Raw genomic sequence first — 16,849 nt, forward strand, 5'->3', positions numbered from 1 at the left:
AGACATGAGAGGCACATATATTCTTGCTGCAGCCTCCACAAACCCACAGTCCACAACACTACATGGCAGCACATCCACAAACACCAAGCACATCAAAACAACACCCAACATATAATAATCATACACAAATACCGTCATCTCTCCCCCTCGCCCACCTCAAACCAGCTTCCAGAAGCACATCCATACTCAAATGACTCTCTGCTCCGTTCAGTCACTTAAAGATAACACATAGCTGCATGCACGGCCTCCTGGTATCCACCTTTCTAAATCCTACCTCCCTCGTGAGGACAGGGTCCACCTAGCCAGGCTGAGATATGAGCATGATCCAGTCCTCTTGAGTTATAGGAAGAGGCTGGATGACTCTGTCACTGAAGCCTGTCCAGGATGCAACACAGCACCCCATACTATTACGCACATTATGGAAGACTGCATTACACACAAATGCTTGCGCCAACAACACAACATACACTCCTTGAGAGCCCTGGGGGAAAGCCTGGTCTTGGTCGTGGCCATCCTTAGGGACTCGGGGCTGTTCGGCCAGACTGCCTAGGGAACAACTACTACTACAACAGAACTAATCCGTGTAAATGGTCAAAAAAATAAAAAATATGAGGTTCTGTGAGGCAAGGTACCGTGACATTAAGACTATCACCCTGCGTAAATGACAAAATTTGTACTAGACATTTTTTGGGGGGTAGGGGGGCTAATAGCCATTACAAACATAACTGTAAACAATATAATATATATTCCCAAGCATAAAACAAGGCGAAATAATGATCACGAAAGGAAACTAGAGTTTATAGTAGTGAGTAGCAAAGGAAAACCCCACGTGCTTGGAAACAAAGGGAATGGATAAAGGTCGAGGAAGGAAGGGAGGTGTTGGGGGTGAAGAGGAGTGAAGGGAGGAAGTATGCTTGCTACGCACACCAGCTATGGTATCCAGGAGGTATATTGGGGTATGGGTGGTTGGGAGGCCATAATGAGGAGAGGGGCCAGTGGGGCACAGGTAGGAGGAGACATGGCCAGAAGGGAGTGTCGCCCCCCCCCCTCTAGAGGTCCAATCCTGCCATACCCCACCAGATACTGTAGTTCTCATTGGCTTGGTCCCATATACGTCACAAAAGAGACAGTGCAACCTACTGCCAGTTTTAGGTGGGCTCTGTATCATCAACAGACATAGGACTTTATGCTACATTTTTCAAAACTGTCATTCAGCAGACATAGGTCTTTAGGGGTTAAAAGAAATGAATGGAATTTTGGTATGCTATTTTTTTGTAATGTGGACTTGATAGCAAAAAAAAAAAAAAAAAAAAGTGATATAACAAGAACTTTCTCTACGGACAAGTGTTGAGGTTAGTGAAAAAAGAGTCAGTAGAACTTCTATTAGGAATTTTTCTGTAAAGTACTCTGGATTTCAAGATGCAAAAATATCTGTGTATCTATAACCAGATGACTGAATCCCATAAGGGGTGGCCACAAACAAATTGTCTTCATATCACCCTGTTCCCTGCCATTTCACTGCCTTCCCCCCAACTTATACCCCCCTCTCTCATTTTTATCACAACTCTATCCCTCCATCTCATCCATGGTCTCGCCCTCCCTCTCCCCCCTTCCACCTCACTCACATACACTCTTCCAATTAGTCTCCCATTCTCCATACATCTATACTCCATCTCTCCATTTCATCCTCGTCTCCCCCTCCCTCTTCCCCCTTCCATCTCACTCAGATTCACTCTCCTAGTTAGTCTCTTACTCTCCATCCTCTGTCTCATCAATATATAAAGTCAATATGAAACAATAACGTGCTGTACTTTACCTTTCAATCAGGATCTTCTGCAGACAGGTGTTGATGAGGTTGGCCACAATGGGTGCGTTATCCCGCCGGACGGTTTCGATACCCTTGCAGTCCATCTTGTCGTGGATCTCGGGTTTGGTGAAGGATAGACCGGCATAGCGTTTTTTGCTGATCAGCAGGTATGGGAAGTACACCTGGGAGAAAGGGTTTGCTAAATGGAATCGAATATTGAAGAAGTACCCTCTGTCCAGGGAAGTGTGAGAAATGGTAGTGATTATGAGAAATAAAGAGTTTATCTATCTACAGCCAGATGCTTTAATCCTATAATGGGTGGCCACAAACAAATTGCCTCCTTGTTACCCTGTCCCTTGCCATTTCTCTGCCCTTCCCCCACCTTATAACCCCCTCTCTCATATACCTCTCTACTCCATCCCTCCATCTCATCCACAGTCTTCCCTTACCTCTCACCACTTCCACCTCACTCAAATGCACTCTCCTGGTTAGTCTCTCATTCTCCATACCTCTCCATTCCATCCCTCCATTTCATCCTTGGTCTCCCACTCCATCTCCTTCTCCCCCTCATACACATATACTCTCCTGCTTAGTCACTCACTCTCAATCCTTTCCTCATGAGAATAACTATACTCTATCCACTTTAACTTGGACTAAAACTGCAATCCGTCCATTCTGGAAGCTGAGTTATAACAAGAGATTAACAGTAGAACATACTGCTAGTCGCAAAGAAGTGTTGTACCTAGTTAAAGCAAAATAAGCTGCTGAAGAAAATTTGTGCCAAGGGAGGTTCAATAATAATTAGTGGCTGAAGTTACCAGATGCAGTGCATTGGAGATGAAGAGTATGAAATGACCAGACAGACAGACAAACAGACATTCACACACACAACTCCCCCCCCCACACATACATAAAAATCCCCCACCACCACCACCACCATACCTTCTCAAACTCAAGTTTCATGGGTTTGACAAACTTCTCAGTGACATAATTTGCCGCCTCCCGCCCCAGCTCCATCGCCTCCGCCACTGTGTCCACCCCAAACTTTACCATCACTGAGTCTGTGTCGCCGTAAATCACCTGCACATGGGGGGAAAAGTTGTTTATCAGCATCATTGTCATTGTCACCATCATTACCTCTTCCTCCCATTTACAGTAATCCCTTGATTAACTGGACAGTCCTTATCCAGTCATGCTTTGTATCCATTCATTAGGCCTTGGCTCTACAGTAGTATAACCGTATCTGAATTTATCTGTCCGTAACCGGACATAAAAGTTCCTGCTTCGGCAGCTGGCCAGCCTAGAAAGTAAAAAAGTCTGCTCCATGGCTCACCAGCCTGTCTGTCCATGCGCGGGTAATAGACCGTAACCTTCAAACTGAGCAAGAATATCTGTACAGATCCCTATCGTATTGTCAAAATCACCCGGTCACCCTGATCACCGGAAACATTCTGGTAGTGTGTGAGGAAAACACAGCGTAACCCACAACCTAAGTTAAAATGGCTGTATGGGTCCTTACCGAATGCTAAAAGTTCCCCGGCCAGCCGGATCAATAGGAACGTACCGTACTGCTCTCGGAGCCTAACCCACCAGCAGGGCAAAAGCACCCGTCCACCTCCTCACCGAGCGATGAAAGTCCCATGGCATTCCTTGCTTCTCCCCTCCCCCTGTCCCTCCTCCATCCCTCTCCATGCTCACCACTGCCCGCCTTTTCTCTCCCTTAGTCCTCCCCCACCTGTGAGTCGCCCACCATCCCTGCGTGATTTTTAATTGTTTTTTTGCGATTTATTCGAATACTACTGGTCGTATCGAAAATTTGAAATGACCATGACAAAGCTAATGAAATTCTACATCTAGGCATATGCTTAGCTGTTGCACAGTGCAGGCAAAATTTTGTGCTATGATGTTGGGAAGTTATTTGAAGGTACTATTTACTCTCCAATAACTTCATTCTCACAGTTTTTTTTGTACTTTCATTCATCAGTTTTTGTGTGTTTTATTAGATTATCTTGCAGCATAAACACCAGCGAAAATGAAGGCATACAATTCATAACAATATAACCAATTTCCGGGGGGGCATACTGAAATGAAAAGAAATGTTTTTCTTTGTGCCATGGAGTCAGCCATTACCCTTGTTGCATGAGAGACTATTTTATTCACTGAGAAGGTTAATAATACTATAAATATCTTCACTGATTTTTTGTGGACTTTTGTCTAGGCATTGTCTTCTTAGTGTCTAGCATTATACTGGATCTTCCCATGTGTGTTTTGCTGTCTAAATACAGATGAAAGACTGCAGCACATTGCCAAATTTAGAAGGGGTATTGTGCATATTGTTTTTTTGTTTTGTTTTTTATGTTATTTATGCTTTGTTTTCTTAGTGTTTAGGATTATACTGCATACTGCAATGTGTGCTTTGATGTCTAAAAAACCAGAAAACCTCAGAACACTGCCCAAATTGGGAGGAGTATTGTACAGTCGTCAGCATTAATTCGCTGCAAGTCCACTCGTGTGATGTGAGTCCTTTTGTCTAGCAACAGTGTAACGGGACTAGTTACCACATAGACTTTTATACACCTTAAATACGTGTTTTTAAGAGGTGATACCGGAGACTGCCTAGAATACAATATTCTGCATACCGTATTTGACTAGAATAAAAAAGTGAAAGAACTGGCAGAAGAATGTTATGGAACGAAGTATGAGAGTAATATTCTGGTATTCCTCATTGTAACCGTGTCTAAGCTCCCTTCCCCTCTCTCCCTCTTACTCCTCCTGATGTCCCCCCCACCCCTTCTCTCCCTCCTACCCCCCACGCTGTCTCCTCTCCCCACCCTCTCTACCTTCATTCATTTATCCACTGCACTAACCCGACTGGTGCATCGCAGTTCTCTTGGCTGTTTACTAAATCCAACCGGTCCTCTTTTCAATTGTTCGCAGTGCGTTAATAAAACTAACTGTATCTAGGGTTAATTATCTATATTCCTTCCTGTTCGAGTCCCATTCTCACCCTCCCCATCTCCTTCCCACTCCAGTTGTCATTCTTTTCTCCAACCCCTGTCACCACCAACAGCCACTAGATACAGAAACGTTTGAGGTCTCGTTCCTGTGATGCATTCTTTACTGTTTTATTTTTTATTTTATTTTTTTTTTTTTTGAGTGAGCCTGGCAGTCGGTGGCTATTATTTCAATCGGCGGAATTAAATAAACATTCGTGCTCATACCTCCTACCTGTCTCGTTCTTCCCACGGAAAATGTTCCCAGTCTCCTCATACTGTTCGCTGATTCATGAAGCAATATCAGAACCATCATGATTCGAATTGCTGCATCATGTTTGAAGTAAAGGGTGGGAGAAAAAGACTTTGGCATCGCAAGAATCTCACGAATGTAGAGAAACAAAAGGGTTGCAAGAATAGACAAAAAATAGAGAAGAGTGCGGTTTATTACGTCGATTAGTGCCGTGGATAATATAAGGTAGACAGGATGGGGAGAGAGGGGAGTGGAAATGAAGGAGAGCAGGAAGGGAGGTGTGGTGAGAGGTATTCTGAGGAGGGTCATCGGGAAGGGTACGCGGGAGAGAGGGGAAGTTTCATCATTTCACAACATTCTCCTGTCGTCTTTAGCACATTATTTTGCTAATCAGATATAAAGAATGTTACATTCTGAGCGACTTACAGTACTAATTGTTACAAACACGTCTTTAGGCCGTAAAAAATCTTATGTGGCAACTAGTTCTCATACACTGTCGTCCGACAAAACGACCCACATCACGCGAGTAGGCTTGCAGCGAGTTTGTGCTGACGACTGTACATACTGGTAGGGTTTGCATTATTATTTTTTTCTGTTATTTTGTTGTTAATGCATTGTTTTCTTAGTGTTTAGAATTATATTGCATACTGTAATGTGTGCTTTGATGTCTAAAAACAGCCGAAAGACCGAATAGCACTGCTAAAATTAGAAGGGGTACTGTACATATAGGTTGGGTATAGGTATAGGTAGGGTATGGGTACAGTAGAGGCTATTGCTCTGCATCTGGACATTGCCGTATCTGGTCATGCCTTTGACCCTATTATGACGAATAATCGAGGGATTACTGTATATACAGAAAGACGACTCATTTACCATCATCATCATCATCATCATCATCATCATCATCGCCACCACCGCTTTTTCCCAGCCCCACTTCCACCACATGTCTCCCAAGTAACAACACTCTTCCACACATTCAAGAGACTCACCAGCATGATGAATCCCTTCATGCCTGGCAATCTCCACATGTCCCCGACAAACCACACATACAAAATCAGCATTACCTTGCACCCTACCTCTAATACCACTACATCTCTTGTGCATCCACTTATCACAAATACTGCATGATCTCAGAGTCTACCTCTAATACCACTATATATCTTAAGCAGACACTTATCCTTCCACGCATGACAATCTCCACATGCTCTCTCCGACACAACGCACACACAAAATCAGTATAAGCTCACATCTACCTCTAATACGACTACATCTTTTATGCACCCACTTACCAAAAACAGTGCTAACCTCTTTATACAAATGCCGAAAGAGAAAGAGAAGGCATTTACCATCATCATTATCACTCAAATCTCTCTTTCCCACCTAAGAATGAGGTAAAGTAGGTTCCAGAAAGCATCATTAGAATATTCCTTTCTTTTTGGTCTGTATTTGGATGGGAGAGCTGCTTGGTTACTATGTGCTGATCCCTTAAGGGATGGACACAAACAAATTGCCCCCATGTTTCCCTGTCCCTCGCCATTTCATTGTCCTCCCCCCAGCTTACACCCCCACCTCTCATATTCCTCTCTACTTCATCTCTCCATCTCATCATTGGTCATCATCATGATCATCATCATCATCCGGACTTCCTTTCCCACCCTAGGGCAGGGTGAGGAGTAGCAATATCCAGACAGCCCAAATTTGCCCAATCCGATCGGCCACGCTTCCACTCACTTATTATTCAAGCCCCCAGAATCCTGGCTTTATTGGCTACGCCAAAAACATTCAATAAGTTTAGCAGCTTCACATACACGTATCCAGTAGAGTCAATCTGGACGCTGCTACATTAAAAAGGGGTGCCAAATCGCTGATCATGCACTTCTTCTCACACACTCATCCAGCCAGCTCGATCTTTTGTCAGTTTCCTGGGCTCACCGACTTCCAAACCTCTCTTCTTCACACACTCATACACCATATCTTTCCGCCTTCTCCTTGGCCTACCTCGCCTCCTCCCTTCTTCAAATTCACTCATATATACATCTTTCACCACTTTAATGTTATCCATTCTCCTCACATGACCAAACCATCTCCGCACACTCTCTTCGATTCTGGTGTCCACAGACTTCCTCACTCCACAGCTTTCACGAGTCACACTATTTCGTATCCTATCCACCCTCTGTACCCCAGAAACTGTATATTCCTCAGTAGTCCCATCTCCACTGCTCTTTCATTTTCATGCCACACCATAGTCTCGCATCCATATACTAAAGTTGGCACTAACACTCCTTCACGTAAGCCTCATGCAGCTGCAACAAACATGCCTCACTACCATCATAAAAACTCTTGATGGCACCTAGCAGCTTACCATCTACACCGTATATGTGCAAAACTTTCCACAATCCTTCTTTGTCCACTTTGCTGTATGCTTTTTCCAGATCCATGAATGCCATAAACACCTTATGGTCCTTCTCACAAGCCTTCTCTGCTATTTGTCTCACTGCAAATATTTGACCCATACAGTACATCATCTGCCACTCCTAAAGCCACCCTGTTCATCACTCACTAGGACTTCTGGCATTTCTCTTACTTTCTTTGTAATAATTCTTCCAAAATACCTTCCCTACCACACTCAATAAACTTATGCCACGATAATCCTTGGTTACATGATATAATAATAATAATCCATCCATCCATCCATCATCCAATCCTATGCCGACCCATGAGGAGCGTAGGAGCCAGGGGCTAGCCAAGTTGGTGCTAACATTTGAGATGAGAGTGATTTAAGATGAGCGAAAAAATAAAAAATAAATAAATAACATCCTCAGATATCAATCCTCACCTCTGCATTGAATTTGTATCCGTTCCTTATGGTGTATTTTTTCTCCACCTCGTCTTTGGTGGATGCGATCATTTGTCGGCCAAACGCTGTCACACTCTGGCAAGGGTAAGGTGGTGGTTACAAACAAATACAGAATGGAGATAAGACAGTAGCTGCATCATCATCATTTTGAACATTTACACTACTATCAACACTTCTCACTATCATCATCATCATTATGGCCATTTTGAACATTTACACTACTACTGTCATCACTTTTCTCGCTTTCATCATCATCATCATTATTCTGAACATTTACTCCTATCATCACTGTTCTCACTCTCTGTCTATCATCCAATCCTATGCTGCCCCATGAGGAGCATAGGGGCCCGCGCAAGGCAAGTTGGTCCTGACATTTAAGATGAGAGTGACCAGCCTCACTCATCCCTGAGTGGCATTACGTGAGCAATAAACCCCAACCATCCCTTGGATATAAACCTGCACAGGCTCTATCGGACTGCAGTGTCTTAATTACCCACTAAACCACCAGGTGCCATAATTTGGCTATATGGTTACCACCCTGCGTAATAAATGGTTTCTTAGTGTACAGGAAACATTTTGGTCTGTCACTCAGTGTAGAGTCACCCATAGGCAGAAGGAAGAGGAAAGAATGAAAGAAAGAAAGACAGAAGAGAGAGTGTAAAGTCACCCGTAGGTAGATGGAAGAGGAAAGAATGAAGGAAAGAAAGATAGAAGTGGAAGGAAGGAAGAGAGGAAAGGGCAGACACCCAAAAGCAGCACTACATCGAGTGAGTGGATAGTGAATGCCCCCACTTACCTCCCTATCATCATTTTATTGAAAATTTCCGCTACTACTATCATCACTTCTCACTATCACCATCATCGTTATGAACATTTACACTACTAATATCACTTTTCTTTATCATCATCATTAGGAACATTTACACAACCAATATCATCACTTTTCACTCTAATCATCAGTAAGAGCATTTACACTACAACTATCATCTCTTCTTAATGCCATCACCATCATTAGGGACATTTAAACTACTATAATTTCTCCCTGTCATCAATTTGAACACTTACACTGCAAGTATCATCACTTCTCACTATCATTATCATCACCGTCAACCCTTAGCGGGCAGCAGCAGTTGTGAGAAGCATCTAAAAAAAAGAATCGTCTTTATAAAGATCCACCCGACCACTGGACTGGAACATAAAGATAGTTACACTGTATTATGTAAGTTTTTTAACGTAATATAAAAAGCCCCTACCGCATGTAAAGTTGTAACGTAATCTACTGTATATATAGACTCTACTACAATGTGGAACAGCTGCCATATTTCATTAACATAGCAAAAAGGGTGTTGCAAGCATCTGGTTGGTGGAGTGGTATGATTAAGTTATTGGCTTCTTTACTATGCCTTGTAAAGTGACCAGACCTAAAAAGGTATACTTCTCCTCAACATTAGTTTCCTGCCACACCATACCTCTACTCAGTCTCATCATTTTCCCCTTCCTTTTCTTTTCTTCACAAACCTTGGCAGCAATCGGTAGAGAGTTGGCCTGCAGTCCTAATGGACCCGGGTTCAAATCCCGCTGGGGCAGGGAACAGTTTAAGAATTTCAATTTCATGAAAATCAGACTTTACTGATCTACCAGAAGCCTCGCCGACATGTCGTAAAAATACCCTCGCTAATACCAATACACCAGTCCTGTATGAGACAGCCCTAGGATGTATTAAGTATGGACGATGAGTGTTAGCGCCGAAGTGGTGACATGTAGAGGTGTACGGTACGTAGGAGGACTACTGGGCCTTGAATGCAGGCTGTGAAGCCTATGCCCAGGGTCGGTCACATAAAGAAATGTATATATATATATATATATATATATATATATATATATATATATATATATATATATATATATATTTGTTTATCTCACTGTATGTTCAGTTATATCACTGTCTATAAAAGACAAAAATCTCCAGTGGATCCTGAGGATTTTACAAAACTACTTTGACCCCTGTGTTTCCAGTAAATGGCAGTCGTTCTCTACTAATTGGAGAATGACTCAACCACCCAACTGGAACACTGTCATCATTGTCATTAACTTCTCAACTTGACAGATTACCATCTGGCTCCTCGGCAATCTCAAGTTGTGATTCATCACCACTATCAGTGTCACCACGATCCGATTAGAATCACTACTAACATCATCAATGAAATCACCATCCAAATCCCGATCTGGAATAAGTTGTATCTCATCATCACCGTCATTCCTCCTCGTGTAGGATATGATTATTTCTACAATATCCAAACATCAAAAGAAAATTAGGAATTGAGGTCCACACGAGAAACACAGGAGTGTTGTGTCCCCTCTAAGAGGTGGGAACAGACTGAGTCACTGAGTGAGCAACTTTAAGTAAGCCAATTATTGATATTTGAGGCTCTAGGGCTCTTACATATTGCCGACTATATATATTCTCTGTGTCTTTATAGTCTCCCCAAAATTTTTCAGCAGAATCTGCACAGTCTACATATAGTTCTGCCGCTGGCTAAGGGTTAACATGACTCATTTAGCACCACCTCCATCATCATTAATAATACAACCATTAGTAATTATACCTGACACCGCTGCTCTATGTAGTACACTGGCTTACCTGTGAGATCTCAAGGCAGGGTAGCTTTCCCACTTGTGCACCAGTAAACCCATACACAGAGTTGGCAGAGAGCTTCAGGGCCAGCTGTCGACCATGTAACACCTGTGAGAAATGTGATTAATGTCCAAGTGGGGGCAGGCAGAGAGTAAAAAGTGTTCGTTCAACATCAAAACCAGTTGTGTGGTTAAAATATGCAAGCACTTAGGTCCATATTAAAACTGAGAGCACAAAGATGTGGATGAGTCCTTGGTTCTCTTTTAATAGCTAGTACAGCAGACCCTCACTATAACGGACCCTGGTATAGAGATATTTGATTTAACAGACAGGACAAAGGCCAATGAACGTCTGTCACCTATGACGAACAATGTCCATTAAACAGGGCTCAGTGGGAGACAATACATATGTTTTCCTCCCTTTTTTTACTTCAACCTTGTCTGTAATGTCCCTCTCCCCATCATGATTGCAGAGTTGTAATAACAGACTTCAATAATGTAGTGTATATTACAGCACAAAGTATTGTACCACACATTTCATCAACACATGTGGTTTCCTTCCCTCATGGTTTTTTTCCTCATTTCATCTACATTTGTAACTCGTATTTCAAACACAGAGATGCACATAAGTATACATGGTATAGAGGGAACAGGAATCGTGTTGAAAGAAGCCTGATTGATTACATGCTCGTAGAGGTCGTTGATGGGAATGGTTGCTGATACGAGTACTGTGAGAGGATGATGTGGAGGTCTGTCAGATCATATGACTATGGTATGCAAGCTCAAGCAGAGAGGAGTGAGGTGGATTAGGAGAGAGAGAAGCAGTCAGGGAGAAAGATTGCAAGTTGAGAAGCTGAGGATCAAAGAAATGGCAGATGAATACAGGACCAAAGTAGAGGACAAGTTAGAATTACTGAATTGGAATTAAATGGATCTGGACAGACTGTGGAATGCATATAGGGATTGCTTAGTTAGGAATGCTAAAGCGGTGTGTGGTGTGGCAAGAGTAACACCAAAGAAGAAAGGTACGGAGTGGTGGGATGAGAAGGTAAAGAGAGCGGTGGAGGAAAAGAAGAAGAAGTGGATAAAGTGGTTATAGGATAGGGGTTCAGTTGAAATAAGAAATGAATATGATGAAAGCAAGAAGCACCTAAAGAGACTAGTGAAGAGGAAAAAGGACGTAAATGAGGATCTAGGAAGAAAAATGAATGCGAACTACTCTGAAAATAGAAAGTTATTCTGGAAAGAGGTGCGGAAATGTAGGAGTGAAAGCAGAAAGAAGTGGGATGATGTGAAGGATGCAGGTGGTAGATTATTAACCCATGGAGATGAAGTAAGGACCAGATGGAAAGAATATTTTGAAAGCCTGATGAATGGGGATAGAGAGTGCAAAGCAGCTGTAAACATGATTGGTTTTGGGGGTGTGCAGAGAAGGAATGCAGTGCTAGGAGACGTGATGCTCGCACAGATGAAGAGTGCTGTGAAGCGGCTGAAAAATGGGAAAGCAGCTGGGGTTGATGAGGTGTATGCAGAGATGCTTAAATGTAGTGGAGAGAATGGAATGAAGTGCTTGTTGGAGATATGTAAGAAGGCATGGATGAGTGAAACTGTGCCTGCAGAGAGGAAAAAGGCTGTGATTGTACCCCTGTACAAAAATAAAGGTAAACGAATTGAGTGCAAGAATTATCGTGGCATAAGCTTACTGAGTGTGGTAGGGAAGGTATATGGAAGAATTATTATAGAGAAAGTAAGAGAGATATCAGAGGTCCTAGTGAGTGATGAACAGGGTGGCTTTAGGAGTGGCAGAGGATGTGTGGACCAAATATTTGCAGTGAGACAGATAATAGAGAAGGCTTGTGAGAAGGACCATAAGGTGTTTATGGCATTCATGGATCTGGAAAAAGCATATGACAAAGTGGACTGAGAAAGATTGTGGAAAGTTCTGCGTATGTACGGTGTATAGCAGTGGTTCTTAACCTATGGGTCGTGACCCAAATTTGGGTCGCCAAGCCATTTGGAGTGGGTCGCCAAGAGACAAATATATTACTGATATTATCAATGTTGTATACTATTACTTTTTAACATATTACCGTACTTGTCGATACTTCACGCTTTACATTCTCTCTCTCTCTCTCTCTCTCTCTCTCTCTCTCTCTCTCTCCTACAGTAGGCAATTGCATTTGGCTTAAAAGAAGATTATTACCATGCACACAACTGGGAGTAGAGTACCGGTACTGTACATTTTACATTTTAAAAGTTAACCGTTTTCATCTCGGAGTAATGATGCCCAGCTCGTGGCTTACGTACGGTACCGAGGTCCAGAAGTCATGGAAGAGGAAGTTCTCTTCTGTCGGCCATTACACACAACCACAACCAGAGAAGATATTTCCAGTACTGTGGACTCATTCTTCAAGGAAGAAGAGCTTCAGTGGAATCAGTGTTTTATGTCTGTTGTGATTGTGCACCAGCAATGCTGAGAGTACGTCATGGCTTCATTGCTAGACTTAAAGAAGAAAATCCATTCGTGCTGATTGTTCACTGTCTCCTTCACCGTGAGAATCTTGCTTCTCAGGGGTTATCACCTGAGTTACAGAAAGTGATGCAGGAAGTCATCCAGGTAGTCAGTTTCATTAATCTAGGGCTGTGCCCTCCAGGATCATCAGTCGGATGTGTTTTGATTTTGGTTCAAAACATGTACACATGTTGTACCACTCTGAGGTTAGGTGGCTGTCACGAGGAAGGGTGCTCCAACGGTTGCCTGAACTGCGGAACGAGACTGAGATATTTTTAGCAAAAAAGAATCATTCACTGGCCCCAAAGATTCTCTGATTCAAGGTAGGTGATGCAAATGCCTTATCTTGCAGATATCTTTGCTGAGATTAACGCTTTGAACATTTCAGTGCAAGGTCACGATCAGACATTAGTCGGGCTGTCAGAGAAGGTAACTGCATTCCAGGGGAAACTGAAGCTGTGGAAGAGTAAACTTGAGACTGGGAAGACTGAATCGTTCCATCTTTGAGTGAATTTCTGGAAGACGAAAAATTTTCTCTCACCCAGGTCCAAAGCATCATTGTGGAACATATCTCCAGACTAATCGAAGAGTTTTTCGCTACATTCCTGAGAATGTGATGAAATATGCCTGGGTGTCAGCACTGAAGCTGAAGACTGACCTGACGAGATTTCGAACATCAGCTCCCTCCAGGAGCAGCTCATCGAGGTTCAGAATGATGAAACACTTCGTTATGATTTCAGGAAACAAAACGAATCACTGAGCTCATTCTGGATCAGAGTTTACAAAGAAAAGAAAATTTTTGGAGGTGAAGCCCTGAAAGCACTCCTTCCCTTTGCTACAACTCATATGTGTGAGGCAGGATTTTCTGCACTCATAAAGTACAGAAACCGTCTACAACCAGAGGATGACCTAAGATGCAATCTGTCACCTAAATCACCTCGGTTTGAGAAGCTGATTGAAACTTTTCAGTGCCAGGGATCTCACTGATTATAGTACCTACTTTATGTCTCAGACAACATCCAAAATAGTGAGTCTCTCCTTAATGGTCAGAGCAAATAGGTGTATCATGAACATGAATGAATTATTTTGATTTTCTGATCTTCGATTTATTTTTTTCCTGCCAAATGTGTTGATATTTTAGTTCTTAGGAAGTGCATATAATAAAAATGAAATTAATTTATTATGACATCAATAAAATATTGAAATATTACTTTGGTTTTAGTCACATGATATGACACATATGTTTGTTTCAGTTCTGGTGCACAGTAAGTTTACAAGGGTTTGGGTCGCCATATAGCCCATCTTATGGATTTTGGGTCGCCAAGAAAAATGGTTAAGAACCACTGGTGTAGAGGGTAAGCTGCTAGGTGCCGTCAAGAGCTTTTATGATGGTAGTGAAGCATGTTTCAGGGTTAATGGGCATCTAAGTGAATGGTTCACGATCAGTGTGGGCCTGCGACAAGGTTCTGTGATGTCCCCATGGTTGTTCAATGTATATATGGATGGGATGATGAGAGAAGTGAAAACACGAGTAATGGAGAGAGGGATGGCATTGGTAATGAATGGTGATGGATGGAATATCTCAAATTTGTTGTATGCTGATGATGCAGTATTGTTTGCAAGTACTGGACAAGAACTTGGTAGGCTAGTGCAGAGTTTTCCTGATGTCTGTAAGCGTCGTTCCTTGAGAGTAAATGTAGAAAAGAGTAAAGTGATGGTTATTAAGAGAGAGGTGACTCCCAGTGCAATGTAACAATGAATGGAGAGAGACTGGAATTGGTGAGAGTTCAAATACCTGGGTACAATGATAGAAAAGAGAAGAAAATGTGCAAAAGAAGTTGAAAGTAGTGTGACACAAGGAAGAAAAGTATGGTGCAATGAAGGCCTTGATAAGAAACAGAGGCTTGAGTGTTGCAGCTGCACGAGGCTTACATGAAGGAGTGTTAGTGCCAACTTTACCATATGGATGTGAGACTATGGTGTGGCATGAAAATGAAAAGTCAAGAGTAAGAGCAGTGGAGATGGGACTGCTGAGGAATGTATGTGGAGTACAGAGGGTGGATAGGATACGAAATAATGTGATTCGTGAAAGATGAGGGGTGAGGAAGTCGGTGGACACAAGAATTGTAGAGAGTGTACTGAGATGGTATGGTCATGTGGAGAGAATAGATAACAACAGAGTGGTGAAGAACGTATATCTGAGCGAATTCGAAGGAGGGAGGAGGTGAGGTAGGCCAAGGAGAAGGTGGAGAGATATGGTGGATAAATGTGTGAGGAAGAGAGGTTTGGAAGTCGGTGAGGGTAGGAAACTGACAGGAAATTGAGCTGGGTGGATGAATGTTGTGAGGAGAAGTGCATCATCAGGGATTTTTAGCACCCCTTTTTAACTTGGCAGCGTCTGGATTGACTCTTTCGGATACTATCATGTGAAGCTACAGAACGTGGTGAATGTTTTTGGCGTATCCGATAGAGCCAGGATTCCAGAGGCTTGAATGATGAGTGAATGGAAGCGTGGCCCATTGGATTGGGCAATTTTGAGCTGTCTGGACATTGCTACTCCTCACCCTGCCCTTGGGTGGGAAAGGAGGTCCAGATGATGATGATGATGATTCACCTACATATGTGGTTTCCTTCTCCCATGGCTTTTTCCACACCTTGTTCTCGGAATGAGCATCGTTATTGGTGCTGCTACCAACAGAATTCAATTTCTCTTCCCTCCTCGCCTATAATGGTGCATAAACCAATCAAATTTGAATATTCAGGCAACCTAGGCTTACCAATGCTCTACCCACCTCATTAGGGGGCTTAAAACCGAGCGGGCGACCTAGTTCCGGCCTTCTTTCCACTTCCAACTTCATCCGGCTACTACCTCCTTGCTCTCCGTCTCTCCTGGTAAAATCTGGCCACGTGGTACAACTTTACATATACGATACACATAAACACATCAGGCCAGCACTCCCGCTTCTCACTGAGTTCATTACTCATATTTTTAGTCTGTAGCTATTTTAACCATGTAATTGATCCACACATGCTGTAATGTAATGATCTTTTACTATTTTGAAATCATGCAGTAACTCTGTATTGTTCCAAGTCAATAATCACTCCCCTGTCTGTTTCTTCCCAGCACATTTGTGTTTATCTTTCCCTACCATTTGCCTTGGTGTAGCCCCTAGTAAAATATTCCCATAACTAAAATGCCCCAGTTGTGACTCCAACCTCTAAACCCTACAGTGGTGACCCCGGAGTGTATAAAGAACATGGAGACCTTACCACACATCCGTCTATCCCTTCCTACATTCACGTACGACATTAACACGTGGTTTACACAAGTTGATGCCACATGGCCTGATGATACCAGTGATGATGACAAATTCAGAGCAGTTGTCCGCACTCTTCAAATTCAAGTAGCAGCCTTATACAGGACGTACTCCCGAAACCACCTAAAGGGCAAAAATATAAAACCTTGAAGGAGAGTTTGCTGTGGGCCTTGGGCAAATCACAGCAGGCCCTGCTAATGGAGCTGAATGCAATTTGCTCCCAACAGCAGTATCCCTCGGCCCTCCTTGCCCACATTCAAGCCACTCTCACGGCAGCTGGGGCGACCCTATCAGATGACCTCCTCTGGCATCAACTCCTTCAGCTCATGCGACCAGATTTCCGACTCCACCTAGCATCCCTGGCCCCTGGCACGTCCCTTGCTGAGTTCAACGGTAGGGCGGACATTCTATATGAAACTCAATAGCATTATGCGAACCACCCAGTAAGTGCACACTCCTCTCTTTCCCCTGTCATA

The 16,849-nt window shown here is 42.9% G+C and overlaps 1 protein-coding gene across 1 annotated transcript in view; it reads right to left on the bottom strand.

The window, feature by feature from the left end:
- LOC145395418 (DNA polymerase delta catalytic subunit-like) overlaps positions 1 to 16,849 on the bottom strand; it is a 134,054-nt gene that overhangs the window by 9,190 nt on the left and 108,015 nt on the right. The window contains exons 14-17 of the mRNA XM_080269023.1: positions 10,552 to 10,653; positions 7,890 to 7,985; positions 2,750 to 2,887; positions 1,817 to 1,989 (exon numbers count right to left, since the gene is read on the bottom strand). Coding sequence (XP_080125149.1) covers positions 1,817 to 1,989; positions 2,750 to 2,887; positions 7,890 to 7,985; positions 10,552 to 10,653 — 509 coding nt within the window. The remainder of the gene's footprint in view (positions 1 to 1,816; positions 1,990 to 2,749; positions 2,888 to 7,889; positions 7,986 to 10,551; positions 10,654 to 16,849) is intronic.

Source organism: Coenobita brevimanus, chromosome 31 (genome assembly GCF_032717465.1).
Source record: "Coenobita brevimanus isolate Jiangsu-jjx chromosome 31, ASM3271746v2, whole genome shotgun sequence".
Lineage (NCBI taxonomy): Eukaryota > Metazoa > Arthropoda > Malacostraca > Decapoda > Coenobitidae > Coenobita > Coenobita brevimanus.